The sequence below is a fragment of the Macrobrachium nipponense genome, chromosome 7, assembly GCF_015104395.2.
Source record: "Macrobrachium nipponense isolate FS-2020 chromosome 7, ASM1510439v2, whole genome shotgun sequence".
In the NCBI taxonomy this organism is placed as follows: domain Eukaryota; kingdom Metazoa; phylum Arthropoda; class Malacostraca; order Decapoda; family Palaemonidae; genus Macrobrachium; species Macrobrachium nipponense.
In genome coordinates, this window is record NC_061109.1 from 89,395,125 (window position 1) to 89,409,924 (window position 14,800).

The 14,800-nt window shown below is 35.2% G+C and overlaps 1 protein-coding gene across 1 annotated transcript in view; it reads right to left on the reverse strand.

Annotated features, from left to right (window-relative positions):
* LOC135217644 (uncharacterized) overlaps window positions 1-14,800 on the reverse strand; it is a 76,477-nt gene that overhangs the window by 2,068 nt on the left and 59,609 nt on the right. The window contains exons 9-17 of the mRNA XM_064253610.1: window positions 13,949-14,094; window positions 13,575-13,821; window positions 12,169-13,446; window positions 10,609-10,770; window positions 7,311-7,424; window positions 6,110-6,304; window positions 2,888-3,025; window positions 709-811; window positions 59-165 (exon numbers count right to left, since the gene is read on the reverse strand). Coding sequence (XP_064109680.1) covers window positions 59-165; window positions 709-811; window positions 2,888-3,025; window positions 6,110-6,304; window positions 7,311-7,424; window positions 10,609-10,770; window positions 12,169-13,446; window positions 13,575-13,821; window positions 13,949-14,094 — 2,490 coding nt within the window. The remainder of the gene's footprint in view (window positions 1-58; window positions 166-708; window positions 812-2,887; window positions 3,026-6,109; window positions 6,305-7,310; window positions 7,425-10,608; window positions 10,771-12,168; window positions 13,447-13,574; window positions 13,822-13,948; window positions 14,095-14,800) is intronic.

The following is a 14,800-nucleotide window of genomic DNA, read 5'->3' on the forward strand; positions in this document are numbered from 1 at the left end:
ATAATGCTACTACAAAAGTGAAGAGAAATGTGAAAAATGTGAAGAGCACTGTGCATACCTCTTTGTTTGAAATCTTCGACTGCTGGGATTCCAATAACACACGATCAACCTCTCTCTCCTTCCTCAAAAATTCACTGAGGTCTGGAGGAGGTTTCACTGTAGGTTCTACAAAAAGAAAATATATATATTAAACTTCTATAAAATCACACTAACTTTTCTCTACATAGGCTACAGCAAAATCCAAAAATGATATACTTTATATATTTACACCAACATGAACTAAATTTTATGTTTGTAACCTGAAGGGAGTGAGCTTCATCTAGTTGTCAGTTACAGCATTCATATCATATGGACATCAACTTAATGAACTTATATACTACTTATCTACTACAATGTACTGTACTTATCAACTACATTATTATCAGTATTTTTTGCTTGGCTACCATTTTAGAGGTCATACATTTTAAAGCAGTTCTCCTAAATTGAATGTTAGGCATAAAGTACAGGTTACTTTAGGTTGGGAACTACGTGGAATTGCCGTTAGCTGTAAGATGTCTAAGAAAATAGTGTTCAAGTTTGTAGTCTTTGTTACTATCAGGAGGCCAGACCCCCAAAGCGTCCGTTAAGTTGTGGTACAATACTGATATGAATAGACATCAATTCAGAACATATTAATAAAAACTAATGACACATTTTAATTCCCATTACCTTCCTCAATGTACTGTGACGAAGTCCCAAGGAAGTCTGATCTTCGCCTCCAGATTTCCTTCTTGATCCGACGAGTTGAATTTTCCCGTGTGAATGCAGCATCCTAAATGGAATCAGACTACACATTATAACAATGAAAAGCCCATTCAACCAGAGATACCCCTATTAGACCTGTGTTGACCTTTCCTTCTCATGTCAATCCATGCAATTGGGAAAAGTGAAATGAGCAAATGTACTTTTAGAAAAAAAATTTACTCATACCAAGCAGAGTGGTCAAGGATGGAAGAAGAAGCAAACAAGGATATTTAAGATGACAAAAATCTACTTTTGTATTGTGTACCTTTAAAGATGGAGAATAATTATTAAACTTCAGACACAACAGCAGCTGCTGGCAGTTTCCCCAGTGTCCAAACCCCCAACATACTACAGACAGCTTAACCATTTTTTTCATAAATATAGTAATGAGAAATTAAAACCAGTACCTTTTAAGTACGTATAAATACTAATTATAAATAATTTTCTTACTGGCAAAAAAACTGCACTAGCATGAAGATCTGACTCAATAACATGAACTGCATGAGTAAAGCAACAGAATGAGTACACGCATTAAGCATAAATGCTTTATTTTATAAAATACTCAGCATGTTGTAACTTTTCCAAAATTTCATTATAAATCATTGTCCAAATATCCTACACAGGGGGGACGTGACTCTAATCCAATGAATGTAACTTACAATAATTCACAGCTTTTACATAAATGATACTATCTACAGTACATTCCATTACTTCCAGCAATGATTTTCAACTAGCTATACATACAATACTGTACTTTGCATTACTGTCGTTTAATACTAGCTCTCTCTCTCTCTCTCTCTCCTTCTACACATCACAGATGACCTGCCATTATGTCATAAACCACTTACAGTATATTCCCCTACAGTATGGCAAAGCTAAATGATTTTCTACTGCATTCTGACTACCATGCAATAAGAAAAGATTACTGTATAATGGTTGTATCCTAAATTACACAGAAACTGTATCATAATGTACTGCATTTCTAAAAGCTTGTCAGACTCAAGCATACATCATCAAATACTTGTACTACACAGTCTATTAGAACAGGTTGCACATCCTGAACTAGTCTTACAAACTGACTATATAAAGTTCAGTCACTAATCATCATTAGCAGCCTACAGAGAAAATGAGAAACTACTGTACCTGTTCCTTTTTCTGCATTAGGATAGAGTGCATTGCAATGACTCTCATTCAACAACTGTTAAAAGTTATCTCCAATAACTCTTTGTCATTATATAATGTTGGATCCCTAACAAAATTCTTAATGACAGTTATGAAGATATTTATGGTTCAAATAGCATTCCTAGGATATAATAGAAAAAATTTATTTGGATATGGGGTGACCAATGAATTAAAAACTGGATGATGAATCTCAAATTCTGAGGGAAGAAAGATAAATGAAGAATAGAAAAAAATGCTTATGTATAAGTATTCCTTGTCATACTGTAGATGCTACGGGCATATTCTAAAAAAATAAAATGCAAATGAGGGGAACAACTTGAATTGTAGTATATTAAGTATTACTGGACAGTACTTGCAAAATTGAGCAAATCAACAAACAGTACTTGCAATATTGGGCAAATCAACCTATCTACTGAATGCAAGTAGTACAATCTTTTAGAAGAAATGGTAATGAGTTTTATCTGCCTCCAACATTATTATTTCAAGTTTGATTTTCAATAGGGGTTTGGCTAAGCTTCAAAATGTCAGGCACATTGACTCAGCATACAGTGTGCATAGAGTACAAATGGATTCTCAATCAACTTTTACGGATTCTCAATAATTTTGCTAAACATTCAATACAAAATGAAATATCCTTGCTAAGGCTTTTTTCTTCAGCATTCTAGAAAGGTTCCATCATGAAAAATTATCAGTTTAACGGCACTCTAGTATTGCACCAAGGAATACATACACATTCAATGAGGTGCAATTTAAAAAGCTACTGTGTATAACCAATATTCTTTAAACCAAATCTTTAACCAACCAAATTTTTAGTGCAAATAAAACTTGTATAAAAGAGAAAACTGCAGACAGGTGACAAGACTTAAAAATAACATTAAAAAAAACATATAAAAATGTTCACGTATGCATTAACTGAACCCACCTCCTCCTGAGCTGGAAGACTCTGCAGCTGATCAGATGCATCTTCGTCTGAATCGTCATCAGGGGGAGGGGGGGGAGGAGGCTCCGAGGGTGGGGCCGCCTGGGAGGAGGGGCCGTCCGTCCACGTCACGTCTAGCACCTGAGTAACCCATGGCAGTGCCACAACCATTCATGCTTTTAACTGGTAATCATGTATGCTGCGACACTTTCCCCTCCTCAAAACACTTATATAGAGAAGTTACTGTACACTGGTGATGACTCGACTCATGCAACAAGTGGCTTTCATATGAGAAAGTTATGATACAAAAATACTCAACAGTGTTGTTGGAAAGAGTGCACCTAACTGAATCAGACTGTATGAGAGTCAACTATGCATAATGAGAGACACATCGGTGCAAAAAAGCAAGAGTATAATTCATAATGGCAGTTTGCCATGGGCTGATTCCTCAAGCTTTCTTTAGGAAAATGTAAATATCACAAAGACTGAAATAAGGTAATAGTACCAAGGATTGTGATTCAAGTTGAACAGAAAGAAATTTGTGACTCAGAAGATACCATTCATTCTTCATTATCTTTGTTGAGTATTATTATTACACAAGATAATTATTTAGTTTTTTTTTTGCAACTGCTTCCCAACATTACAGTAATTTAACATGGAAATAAAAATATATCAAATTTACTATCATGTGAAATACCCTGATTTCCAAGATATTTGCATTGTTATAAGAAATGTTACTTTTTTAAAACAGTAAGTCTTCAAGGAGTCACTCTTGTTATAAGAAATGTTACTTTTTTAAAACAGTAAGTCTTCAAGGAGTCACTCTTAAGGAGTCCTGGGAGACCATAAGAGTAAGTCCTTTAAATACGAACAGTGACTACACTATCAAAAATTACAAATAAAATCTATGGATGGGGTTTTCATAACTTGTTATATCTGTTTCACTATGTGTAATAACTGAAGACATGCTATACTGTAACAGATTTTCCCATTCACAAAACATGATGAAAAAGGATGAGGAACTCAACTGTTTTACAGACCAGACAGAAGGTATTAGCTAAAAGAACTATTGCTCTGCATGATATAGCTATCAAGATTCTCCCCCTCTTTAATTATTTATGTAAAATGCTCAAATTAACAAAAACAATAAGAAGTTGTGTACTGCAGTGAGGTTACCTTTCAATAAAAACCACTGAGACTATATATAGTTTGCCCTAGTGCCATATAAAATTTTTTAAAAAGGTCAAAGTTCACATAAAAGATACTAGCTATGCATAAAGTCATATCTGCCCCAGCAAAGGACAGCATATAATTAGCCATAAACATGAAATAATTACATACTGCTGACAATCTTTGTCACACCACTTAGCTTTACAAAAACTCTCACAATGGCTGGATTAAACAAGAAAACACAAGACAGGAAACAGAAAACACAAGTGCAAATATTCTTTGAAAAGCCTAAATAAAACATACTAAAATAAACACTTCATATTTAAACATTCACTCAAGACAAAAATGAAAGATATGCCACGAACATACTAGGACATATTCTTGAACGAAGTGTCGCTGCATACATATTAACAGAGAGCAAGCAATTTCTTCTCATGCTAAGACTATTGGACTCTTATGACAACCAGCCACCACCACGTACTTTGCATGCAACACACAACCCCATGATAACCAATGCAAGCCATAATCTATGTAATAATTCTCTTAAAATAACACATTTAGACAAAATAGATGCAAAACACCACATTTCATAAGTGAGCCCTTTGACACTGCAGATTTCCAGTCAACTTTTTCATGTTGTGTCCAGCAATATTTTGTCTGCTACTGAGTTTTAAACATATGATAGTCTGGAGGTCCCAAATTTTGCCCATGGCAAGGAAAAACTGCCTCATTATTGACAAAATATTTTTATTTTATTGCTGACTGTAAAGTTAATTTTCAAAATATAAACCTGGTTTTTGTGTTATTTTGAAGCTGAATTCATGTATGTACATTAATGTATTTTATTAAAAAACGGAGAATGCATAAGAAAAATGTTAGAATGATACAGTCTACCAAGAATTTTGTTAGTCATTTGACTTCATCAGAATCTCAAATTTGAAATAGGATGACTTTTATTTGATGTCATTGGAATCTAAAAGGGGTATGATCACACTACACTATACAAGGGAAAAGTATGTACATAGTACATTGCCAAATCACTGGGTTGAAAGACTTGATAAAAAAATAAAAATATAACTTGGGGTACAAATGCAAATAATCTCATGGTATTTCTGCAACATAGACTGATTTTTACCTGATGTGTTTCTTTGAGGTACCACTAAAAGAATGAAAAGTCGGGAAACTTATATTGCAATTAATGTCTGAAACCATACACAAGGGAAATGTTATACTTAAACCCACCTAAGTCTGGATATGTTTGATAAACATAAATAATGTACTACATCCTTCATGAAAAAACCATGTGACAAAGCTAAGCCTTTTGGGCCTTTAAATGATTTTGTATATTTCTGAAAAAATGTCAAAGTTTACAAAGAAATTCCTTTAAAATTAAAAACAACAGCTTCCAACTTAAAAGACTGTCTGGAAATCTGCACACATAAATTAAAAATAAATTCTGAAAACTGAATTTATTAAAAAAAACATTCTTCCAACAGCTGTTTAAAAGCATGCTATTGTTGAGGAAGGGTCACAAAACAATTTTGTCTAATGTCTAAAGTGAAAAATAAAACTTCTTACTGCTGTTAGAATTACCTAACTATAAAACTTATTTCTGTACCTTGATAATACAGTATTACGAATCATTTAAGTGCATTTTCTAACCTAAGTACTTGTTTAGATATTCTTTACACTGTTAGTCAGGTTATCAGCACTTTATACGTAAGTGCCTTTCAAATCTTCACCACCAGACCAGCTACAAGCTGATTAATTGCAATGAAACTTAGAAGTAACATCAATAAATCATTATTGAACATGTTCTAATATCTGTAAGAGACATTCTGGTGAAATATCTTTTTTTATGTAACAATCTATGTTCAAATGTATAAAAGCACAGTCACTGAAGAAGAGTAAAGGCTCACTGAAGTACTACATTACACTATACAATAAAGAATGCTTTTTGTGGAATGACATGATTCATGAGACTGATTAATATGACTCTAAAAGAGAATAGTATAAGATTATTCACAATTTACATTATGAACACCTCATGCATACCTCTGGGGCTTCAACAACAGGAGGTTCTTCTACAGGAGCCTGAGGCATTGGAGCTGGTGGCTCAGGAGATGGAGGAGCCTTGACTTCCTCGGCAGCAGTGGCTTTGACCTCCTCCCTCACTTCCTCTAGAGTCTGGTAGTGGTGGGGCTCATTGAGAGGCTCACTCTCGGAATTTGAGTTGCTCTCGTCATTTACCTACAAGGAATAACAACTTTCAGCTTTCAATGGTGGGCATTTAATGGGATCCAAAATTATTTCAAGCTCGGCTCTGAGACTCGGTCAGTAAAGTACTAAAGTAACACCTCGCCTTAACAGACCTAAACTTAGGGAACTTACTTACTTACTGCTACCGTATTAGTGTAAGTAGTAATTATTTTTCCCTGTGCTATCATTTTAGAAGCGATACATTTTCAGATACGAATATCACTTATATTGAATATTAAGTGTAGAGTACAGATTGGTTTAGGTTAGGGACTATGTGGAATTCCTGTCATCTACAGGAGAGAATATATATAATTAGGCCAAAGGCCAAGTGCTGGGAGCTATAAAGTCATTCAGTGCTGAAACATTAACTGACAGTAAAAAGGTTTTCACAGTGTAACAGGAGAAAAACCTTGTTGTTGCACTATGAAACAATTGTTATGAGAGGGTGGAAAGTAAGATGGAAGAAAGAGAATATGAACGGAGGTACAGGAAGAGGAATGAAAGGAGTTACAGCTAGTGGCCAAATGGACAGTGCAAAGAACCTCCAGTAATGCCTACAGTGCAATGCATGAGGTTGCACTGATGGCACTAACCCCTCTACAGGGACTGTCAGCTATAACTGGAAAATATTCAAGTGCAGGGTATAACACAGGGTCTCTACTTATCAGAAAGGCTGGACCCCTAAGTGTCTGTTAAGTGAGGTAGTTAGTACTATCTTCACTGATACAATTTATAACTACGATTTACAGCATAAGCACTTTTAAACAGGTTTTAGGAATTAAATTTATTTTAACTACTGTAAGCATTTTAATTTTTCTAAACAAAATCAAGAAAAGCAAGTCTTATAAAATACTACAAGGCTACTTATTACAGTTTAACTTTTAATTAAAAACTCATAAATGATGAAAAATTTTCTTAAGGAAATATATTTATAGAGAAAAAGTCTTATACTACAGTACAATAATTAACTTCTTTTAGGCTGTGTCTTACAGTTTACCTTTTCGTAAATGTTTTCATACATGGGTTCATCTGTTATATTCTCATAAATATTCTCTGCATGGTCTGATGAATCCTCATACGATCCACCGACTTGTTCATAATCACTGATTACCTGCGTGAGATTTGTTAAGCACTAAATAAAAAACAAATAAGGCTGAAATTATAAATAAAATCACACCTCATTCACAAACAAATCACAATCAAAACAGCCCATTCACTTGAATTGTGTGAGTGTAGAGGTCAAAATAGGAGAAAAATAAAAACAAAATATCTACATAACTTTGAAACAAAAGACCCAGCATTAATTAAGTGAAATAAACTTGTAAGTACCTGATTAAACACTTGTAAATAACTGATGAAACTACCCAATTACCTCAACACATGCAACATCTATTCTAACCAGAAAAATGTGTAATTCTTAAGCAAATCAGGTTAATACTAGGCTTGATAACTTTCACAAATATACGGCACAAGAAGGAGCTTTCACATCAATGACTAAGGTACAGTGGTACCTCGAGATACGAAAGGCTCAACTTACGAAAAACTCGAGATACGAAAGCAAATACGAAAAATTTTACGGCTCTACATACAAAAATTGCTCAAGATACGAAAGGTTGTTGCTGTAAAGTCCGAGATTCGCCTGGACCACCGATGACAATTTTGAAACTCGCGCGCCGCCAACTGAGTAGACTCGCCACCATCCTCCCGCTCTCCCATTGGTTCCTGATGCTAGTCACCGCCATGAGATCCTTCTCTCCTATTGGTCAGCATCCCTCCCATGATCCCATCATGCATCATACGTAGCGGCGTTCTTCTTCAGCCATTGCTTCTCACCAGTGTATCGTACGCACGCGGAATTTGTTCATTCACATATACGATTTCGTTTGTTAATGTAAATTTGTGTTAGTGATTTCGTTGTACTACTTTATCGTGTTGTGTGAGAACCTAATTAGCATACTACATAACTTAATTACGTACAGTATAGTCATGAGTCTCAAGAAAGTTGCTGAAGTTCACAGAAAGAAGAGAATGCTTTCTATGCAGACAAAAATGGAGATAATAAAAAAAGTATGAAGCTGGCTTGCTGTTAAGTGTGACCGCTAAGGAATACGGTTGAAATCCGTCGACGATAGGCACCATCCTTAAGCAGCTACACCTTCTAAGGGTGTGACTATTTTGTCCGACAAGAGGAGCCATGTGCATGATGAAATGGAGAGGCTGCTTCTTCTATGGACTGAGGACAAAGAAATTGATGGCAATACGATAACCGAGACGGCAATCTGCCAGAAGGCCAGCGCTATTTTTGCCGATTTGATTGCCCAAGCCGAAGGCGACGGAGGAGAGGGGACATCGACGGCAACCCCAGAGTTCAAGGCTTCTCATGGGTGGTTAGAAGAATTCCGTAAACGGACTGGCATCCTTTCGGTGGTGAAGAAATTGAAATTTGTAAAATACGTAAAATATAAAAAAAGTAAAAAAAAATGTAATAAAAAAAGAAAAAAAAATTTAATTTTAAGTTTTTTGTAAAGTTAAGTGTCACAGTTTTGTTAATGCGTTTCGTAAAGTTTAGTTTATTATTTCCTGACATTTTTCTATGTGTTTCGTAAAGTTAAGTGTATGTATCTGCCGTTTGTCCTCCTCCTCTGTTGCCACTTTCGGAGACAGCCTCACTCGAAAGGTAAGCTTCCACTAATACATTTTATTTACAGGTACTATGTAGTACATATTAGCAGTACGTATTAAGTTAGTTATTGTATGGTCCAAATTGTTGTAGTATTTCATTGTTTATAGGTCAATTTAGCTTTATTATGAAATTTACTGGGTGTTTTTGGAGGGCTTGGAACAGATTAGCCATTTTACATGTAAAATGCGGTTCAAGATACGAAAAACTCATGATACGAAGGGCGACTCGGAACGGATTAATTTTGTATCTCGAGGTACCACTGTATAATTATAGTTTTTTCTCAACCAGAATCCTACTGACCTCCCCTCATTTTTCTTTAATACTAATGACAATAAGGCTTTTTAAACCACAAGGCTCTTGTGACTTTCTTAACTAATAAGTAAATAATATGATTGTAATAAAAATGCACAGCACCTCTCATTTATTTTCTTTATCAGGAAAGACGCTGCTTCTGTAAAGTGAATCCATCAAAATAAAATGAATACAGATAAGGTCTCAGAAATATAACTGTAATTATTATCAAAACACTAGATAATATTTGCAAATATGTATATATCTGTAGTACAGTATCACATATGTATTTCCCAACTTAATGCTGCATACTGAATACTTATGACATGTATTCAAGAATGTGATATGGTCATATATTTGTGACAGCTTAATGTTAAGCCATCTTGCTTTTATCTTGGTCTGTAAGACTTCCTTTAATTAATACCTCTATTATTAAATTTCAAATTAGTACTAAAAGGACAGCCTTCAAAATGAAGGGCTTATGATTTTTCTAGAAGTCATGCATCATTTGGAGTTTCAAAAATAGCAATATGTTCTATAAAATTAACAGATCTACAGAAAATACACTTTGGTTTCCTACTCTACAGTGCAAACACAATTTTTTTCTTATAATTCTAGAGACATACTCCAAATACAATAAAACATTTAAACATCCCATGACATTTGCTAAAATTTTAGGTAGAGGTGCAAGAGATTAGCGAACATTATTCCATGTTGCGGTCTGCTCAAAAGCATATCAAAGACATATTTCAACATTGCATCCCAACCTAATCTTTCTGTAACCTAAACTGTCCTATGGCACTGTGCCCTGACCTGGCAGGGGGATTTGCCCTCTATGGACCCCCCAAATTGACATCAAGCATAGTACTAATTGATTTGTGCACAGTTGTTCTGCATTATTATTAAATTTTGTGTCAAACATCTAAAAATGAGATTTTTCTCCTATTTTAAGTGAAGATTGTGAGCTACCCAAATGAGGCTGCTGGGTCATTAATTAACAGTTTAGTTCAAGAGTCATTGGCTGACTTGAAAGTTTAAAAACTCAACATTTTAATAGCTCAGTTTTATCTGAAATATTCTGTAATTTTCTGATAAAACTTTAAAAAGTTCATCACTCGTTCCTTCATAATTAAATATACAAGATGAACCGTTCCTGACAGAGGTAAGAAAGGATAATATGCCTACATGTGTAATTGAAATTATACTGATATGTAAATAAACCCAATGTTGATAAAACCATAAGCCCAAAACAATGAAAGATATTTACTGCTGACAAAACCCTGGTAAATCCAAAAATCATTTTGAAAGTACAAGAACAAACCTCATTGATATCATCATCAGTGTAAGGTTTAGAGGTCTCTAGTGAGTCTTCTTCTTGTGTTGGAGGTACAGGCAGAGGAAGAGTGGGAGCCTTGAGTACGGGAGAACCGACAAGTGGTGTCTCTTCAAGCTTTGAAGCAATTTCAAACACTTGGGCATTGACCTAAGTGGGAGGATATTAGACCCAGTTCAGTAATTAAGGAAACCACAAAGCATTAGGTACCATGGATGGAAAATTAAAAAGAGTATTATATATGAGGACTGGGGGAAACAAAAACAAAAAAAATTCTTGGGGCAGACATTAGGTAACCATGCAATCTTAAAAGTGTGTAATTAACAAAATGAGTTCAAAGAGAAAATTAAAATTAATAACAAAATCACTCAAACTAAACAGTAACATTGAGTATTATTATTTACTTAAGACTGTTACAAAGATTATTAAATTGTCTTTAACTAAAAGTGCTCTATGAAGGGTAGTGGTACTGTAAAAAAAAAAAATATATTAGAATGTGGTGTGTTTAAATTGCATGAATGTCTCAAAAGCAATAGTGCACATCAAAAGCAATAAGCTTGCAAACATTTGTGAGAGCATGCCTTAAAACTTAAAAAACATTCTAGTTATTTCAGCATGGTTAGCATTAGAGCATTGTCACTGTAATCACAAAATGCTACTAGCATTCAATAACTGACTGGATTTGCATGTGAAGTGGCCTTACCAGCACTTCATGCAATTTCACAGCCAAACACACACACACACACACAAAAACTAATATTGCCTTTAACAACTCCATACACTATTGTTTAAAGGCTAAACTAAAAAAAAATTGTTTCAATCACGCCTCAAAGTTTACTGAAAAATATAATCTCATGTTTCAATCAGTTAACCTCTGCCAAAGGATTTGCCAAAGTGTTGCTTTCCCCAAGCTCTTTTCTGGTGTCTGTTAGACAGAGAAGTCTGAAATATGTTACCACAGACCACAACAAAATTTGGTAAATATCCTCTTGAAAAAGATCAAGACTTCATGGAAATTTTAAAACTGTAACATATAGCATTGTGTAGTTAAAAAAGTATTAAGAAATTATGAGCTGATGAATTCAAAATACTTTTTAAGGCTGTAGCATTCAACTGTCTTTAAATTTTAGTGAAAAGATATGAAAATTTCTAATAATGGGAGAAGAAAATGGAGTATTTAAATAGCTTGTAAAAACATGAACATCTGAAAATTCTAATGTCACAGATACTAAAACCACTTAGTTAATAACATCCTGGGAGTCATTCAGTATTGGCGGAGGTTTGCATTCCACAATGTATTTCCTGCATAAAAAATTAACTAAACCAGCATCAACTTCTAAATGGCAGAACCAAAAATAATCTTAAGTAACATAAACTAATGTTCCATCACTGCTCTGAGTAAGCCAAACTAAGGAAAGGCGAGGGAACTGCCAAAAGAACAACACTCCAAACTTGCTAGATGGTACAACACACATTTTTATTAATGACTGAAGCTCTATTTAGAAAAACAAGTCACACACAGAAGCTCTGATCAAAAGTGTGACAAACCTCAGGGCTGAGGTACTGGAATATTGAATACATAGGTGCTGAGTCAACATCTCTTGTTACTTGGCACTTCTCTACAGTTTCATAAATAGTAGAGCGTTTTGTCTCGTCCTGGGAACTAGCAGCATCTGGCTCAGCATTCATCACTGGCTTAGCTCGCCTTAAACAAACTTCTTCAACCCCAGTACCCTCTAAATTCACCACCATAAATGATGTTGGCGGGGAACAACTCAGGTGACCCACGTTCCCAACGGAAACAGCGGGACGCATTACCTCCTTAACTTGTGGTTCATCCAGATTCTCCAAGCTGACAGATCTTTCTCGACTCTTCTGTGACACCTCGACCGGAGCTGGCTTTGAAACTTCTGCTGCCTGTTCAAGTTGTTCAAATGATGCAATCTTGTTCTTCAGCATTGGATCTCTGGCAGGAATGGTCTTTCGTTCTCGAACTTTATCCTCCTCCCCATTCTCGATACTAGTAAATGATGCAAGCTTTTTATGGAAATTAACATCTCTCTCTGGTGTCTTTTTGTGAACTGGCTGTGACTCAATTTCTGATGATGTAAAGGTTGCCAGTTTTTCATGGAATTTTGTATCACGAGGTGGAGTTATTCCACGTACTTTAGGAGTCTGAACTTCAAGGTTTTCAAATGAGGCTACTTTACTTTTCAAGCTAGTATCTCGATTCGGTGTGATGCTACGAGCTCTTGGCGATTCAGTCTCTAAGTTCTCGAAAGACGCCACTTTGTTGCGTAACGAATTGGACACATCAAGTGATCTTCTGTGGACTTGCTTCTGCTCTTTTGTACACTGAACTGAGACGGATACATTCATTTCAAACATGGACCTTCGTTTACATATGTCAACTTTTGGCGACTTTTCTCTCATTATGACCTTAGGCTCAGGGCTTGATCTAAACTGATTTTCCATTTCTCTCGAAAAGTAATTCAGTTTATCTTCTAATTTGTTGTTCTTTACTGGACTGGGTGATCGATTGTTTACTCTAAACTTTTCATCTTTTCTCTCATCATCTTTTGTGTAGCTTGTGTTGCTGTTGAGACTTGTTATGCTTGACGTTCTTCTTTTGGCACTATTTTCAGCATACTGTTTGTAGCCCTCAATGGCCTTGTCATATGTATACTCATCTGAGCTTATAATTGAAGCAGTATTGGCTTGCAGGATATCTGTAGTTAAGCCAGAACTGTGGCCATTGAGGTGAGGTTCATCATCCTTTGTCAACCCTGAATCCAGGAGAGAGTCATGGGCTTCTTTTTTATCACCCTGAATAAAAAGAGAAACAAAAATTAATATGGTGTTTGGACATAGTTTATTTTTACATAAAAAGATGGAAAACACATTGCAATTGTGCTTCAGAATCATGAAGGAGGGTACATGAAAATGAAACTTACAAGTGCTGAGGATGTATCACTGATGTTGTCCTCAGCAAACACTCCATCACTACCAGTGTCAGATCCTGTGCAGAATCCGGCATCACTCTTTGCATCTTTGTTGTCTTGATCGAGATCTTTAACGTCATTCTCTTCATGGGGGTCATTTAGAGAAGACGTGCTCTTAGCAGAGCTCAGTCCCAAATCTGCTAAATCATTATTATCATCATCATGAACCACCAAGTTGTATCTTCGACCTCTTTTGGTCCTAGGAAGGAGAAGGATAAGAAAACAAGAATAAGTGATAAAATACAAACATGGATACTTGTATACAATGGCATTACTATTTCAGTAATAAGTGAAATCTAACACAAGACCTAAGGGCAGGCACTCACTTGTCCTCTCTCATTTCGCTGAATGTTTTACTCTTCCGTCTGGTGCGACTAAATTCTTCTTCCTGTTCATTTTTCTTTATTTCTATCACTCTTTCAAGAGCTTCTTCATTCCTTTTCCGTCGTGAGCTCTTCCATTTATCAAGATTCTGGAAAGAAGATTTTCATTATCTTTTCCTATAAAACTATACAAAAAAGAAGCTATGCTTCTTTTTTGTAAACAAATATTCCTAACACTGAATATGTATATGATAAAGCTACAATACAAGATTTACTGCTAGAAAACGAGCTCCTTAAACTAACCTTGTAGTTAATTTCTAAACTTCTCTAAACTATTCTTCTACAAAAATAAATATAGTATCACTCAAAAATCGATTTCCTTACGTCAGTTCCTAGAAAACTGGTAGTACATACATATCTCGCACATTTAAGTACCACATAAAATATGAAAACTGGAGCAGTAAGGTTCAAGACATATATATTTTGGCCTTTTAAAGACTACACTACAACCTGAATCCTTCATTAAATAACATGAACAACTTCTTGATCTTGGAGAGGAATGAGTGAGAACAAGAGAAAACCTTGATTGAATTCATTAAACTACAGTGCACTGTGAGAATCTGAAACTCAGTGGTGCCTGCTTTGTGAAGGTTATCTTCCACAGCAATGTAAAATCCTATTTTATGAAAGGAACTGCCCTAATATACCATAATATGTTCACTGTAATTATTCATTGAATTCACTGGTTTACTATTACATAGATGCAAAATGCTGCACTAGCAAATGCCTAGAACATTAGTATAGAAGTATTTCCTATTACCTTTCGTTACTTCTTTCAATTGAACACAATATTCT